The sequence below is a fragment of the Myotis brandtii genome, unplaced genomic scaffold (genome assembly GCF_000412655.1).
Source record: "Myotis brandtii unplaced genomic scaffold, ASM41265v1 scaffold186, whole genome shotgun sequence".
NCBI lineage: Eukaryota > Metazoa > Chordata > Mammalia > Chiroptera > Vespertilionidae > Myotis > Myotis brandtii.
In genome coordinates this window covers 940,105-942,826 of record NW_005356905.1, presented here as the reverse complement: position 1 = coordinate 942,826, position 2,722 = coordinate 940,105, and the positions used below count along the sequence as shown (strand labels likewise).

General features: G+C 37.9%; 1 protein-coding gene across 2 annotated transcripts in view; it reads right to left on the bottom strand.

Moving 5' to 3' along the window:
* The window catches only part of MLF1 (myeloid leukemia factor 1), a 25,629-nt gene that overhangs the window by 15,907 nt on the left and 7,000 nt on the right, over window positions 1–2,722 (bottom strand). For both annotated transcript variants that reach the window (XM_005864119.2, XM_005864120.2), the window contains exon 2: window positions 1,108–1,255. In XM_005864119.2, the coding sequence (XP_005864181.1) occupies window positions 1,108–1,255 (148 nt within the window). The remainder of the gene's footprint in view (window positions 1–1,107; window positions 1,256–2,722) is intronic.

The window sequence follows — 2,722 nt, the reverse complement described above, 5'->3', positions numbered from 1 at the left end:
TGGTAAATGTAATTCTATCCATTAAACTTCTTAGAAGTATTTAAAATATTTTGCTCTATTTAAGATTATTGAAAACAGAAAATATGAAAAGATGTTTCTGTTTTTTTTTCCTGGAAGATTCTGGAAGTTTTCTAATTGATCAATTTAATGTTCACTGAGTTCCAAATATCTACATTCCAATTGCAGAGATTCATCTTTATAGAAACTTCTATGGATTTGTTACTCTAGAACTGCCATTCCTAAGGCTGAAAAAGCAATAGAAATAAACAGAAAGGAAAATAGTCAAGATATATTAAATACCCTGAGATTTTTTTAAAATTTGTTTTTATTTATTTCAGAGAAAGGAAGGGAGAGGGAGAGAAACATCAATGATGAGAGAGAATCATGGATTGGCTGCCTTCCGCAGGCCTCCCACTGGGTATTGGGCCCACAACCCAGGCATGTGCCCTGAACAGGAATCGAACTGCGACCTCCTGGATCATGGGTCAATGCTCAACCACTGAGCCATACCGGCCGGGCCTGACATATTTGTTGTTGCTATTGAGTATGTTTGCAACTTAGCTTTGCTCTCAGATAAGACTTATGAAAATATACTGCAATTATGCAAGACTTTTGAATACAGTTAAAAGTTAATATAAATTTTGAAGATCTAAAACTTTAGATTGGCTTTGAAGAAGTCAATTGACTATGAAGAAGATTGGCTCTTCCTGGTCCAATAGTGATAATTATGCTATAGTTTTGGCTGCTATTTTGAAGTAGAAAAGAAAGTATTATATGGGACAGGAAATATATGTCCTTGCCTATTCTAATTTAAGATATAGGAGGCATTTCTAAGGTGAGAACAAATCATACATATGCATATGAAAAACAATGCTTTAAGTTTGGCTTATAATATATAACCATATGATACTAAAAGTTTAGGTAGCATAGTGAAATGCTATATAGCTAACAGTTCATTGTTAAAGGGTTAAGGTTTCCAACAAGTCCCTCCCTTTATAGAGTAGTTATTTCCATAACATAAGTATTAGTCATATCCTATCATGATAGATACATTTTTCTATTATACCTTTCTTCAAATTCCCACTAACTTTAAAATAAAGAACTTACAGTCAAAAAATTTTCCCCATCATCACGTCCTGAACGATTATGAGCTCTTCTTCTACCATCAGAGATGCTAAGCAAGTCTCTTCCAAAAGGTTCAGAAAAACTTCTCATCATCTGTCGCATACTTTCTCGGTGTGCATGAAAAGAATCACTGTTGAAAATCATGTAAAAATAAGTGTTGGAATTTAAATAAGTAATAGGCAGATAAGTACAACAATGAAGTATTCTGAGCTAAGATGTTTGTTAAACTGACAAAAGAACACTTTAGAATAGAATCCTATTCAATAAAAGCCTAATATGCAAATCGACCAAATGGTGGGACGACAGGCGGAACGACCAGTCACTATGACACGCACAGACCACCAAGGGGCAGGTGGGTGCCAGCAGGGCTCCCCCCCCCACCCCCCGATTGCTTCACTGGTCGCCTCGCAGAGGAGGTGACCGGCGGTGGTGGGGGGCCGGGGCTGGTGAGTGGGCGGTGCCACGCCAACCAAGGTGGGTGCCAGTGGGGGCCTCCCGATCGCCTTGCCGGTCACCCCATAGATTGGCCCTGATCGCTGACCAAGCCTAGGGACCCTACCCATGCACGAAGTCCATGCACTGGGCCTCTAGTTATATCATAAAAACCTACTGTCTACGCCCTAACCGGTTTGGCTCAGTGGATAGAGCGTCGGCCTGTGGACTCAAGGGTCCCAGGTTCGATTCTGGTCGGGGGCATGTACCTTGGTTGCGGGCACATCCCCAGTGGGGGGCGTGCAGGAGGCAGCTGATTGATGTTTCTCTCTCATCGATGTTTCTAGCTCTCTGTCCCGCTCCCTTCCTCTCTGTGAAGAATCAATAAAATATATTTAAAAAAAAAAACAACAAAAAAAACACCTACTATCCATAAATACAATTTATAGATAATCGATATCTCATAAAGACCTACTATGCACAAATACAGACTGTTCTTTTTATTCACTATAATCCACTTATGAATAATAATAAAAATATCTTTATTTATCCTTTATGATATAAAAATGTTAAACACAAAGTAACACATCTCTGAAAATAAAGTGTTTTCTATAGAAATATGCAATTTAGTGAGTCTTGTTTTTCTGATTGCATTACATACAATTGGGTTAGAAATTTAGCAACTAAATGTGGCTAATTTAAAATGTTGCCCAGGGTTCTCTTTATTTAAATAGGAGTAGGTATATTTATATGTAGGGCAAATGCTAAAAAAGAAATCTTTATTTTTTGAGTGACATGAACAAAAGGCGGCCTGTTGGAAAAAGCATTAAGATGAAAGTGGGCTTGCAGCCTGGATATTGCACCTGTCGGGACCACTCAGGAAGAAATCTGGCTGGACCCTGAAGTGAGTGCAACTCACGTCTACCCAGAACAGCAACTGCTTGCAAATAAGACTTCAAGATTTCTCTTGTTCAAGCCTGAATTCTTTTTCATCAACGCTAAAAATCTCTTGCAGTAGTCACCAACTGTTTTAACGTGTTTTTAAATTAACCTCCTACAGAGTTTATCAGGTGAGAAGTTAATAGTTTTTATATATTTCTATCTATTCATATTGTTCTCCTTTGAAATTAATGTTTCTTTCTTTCAGGAAAACTTTATTATTTAT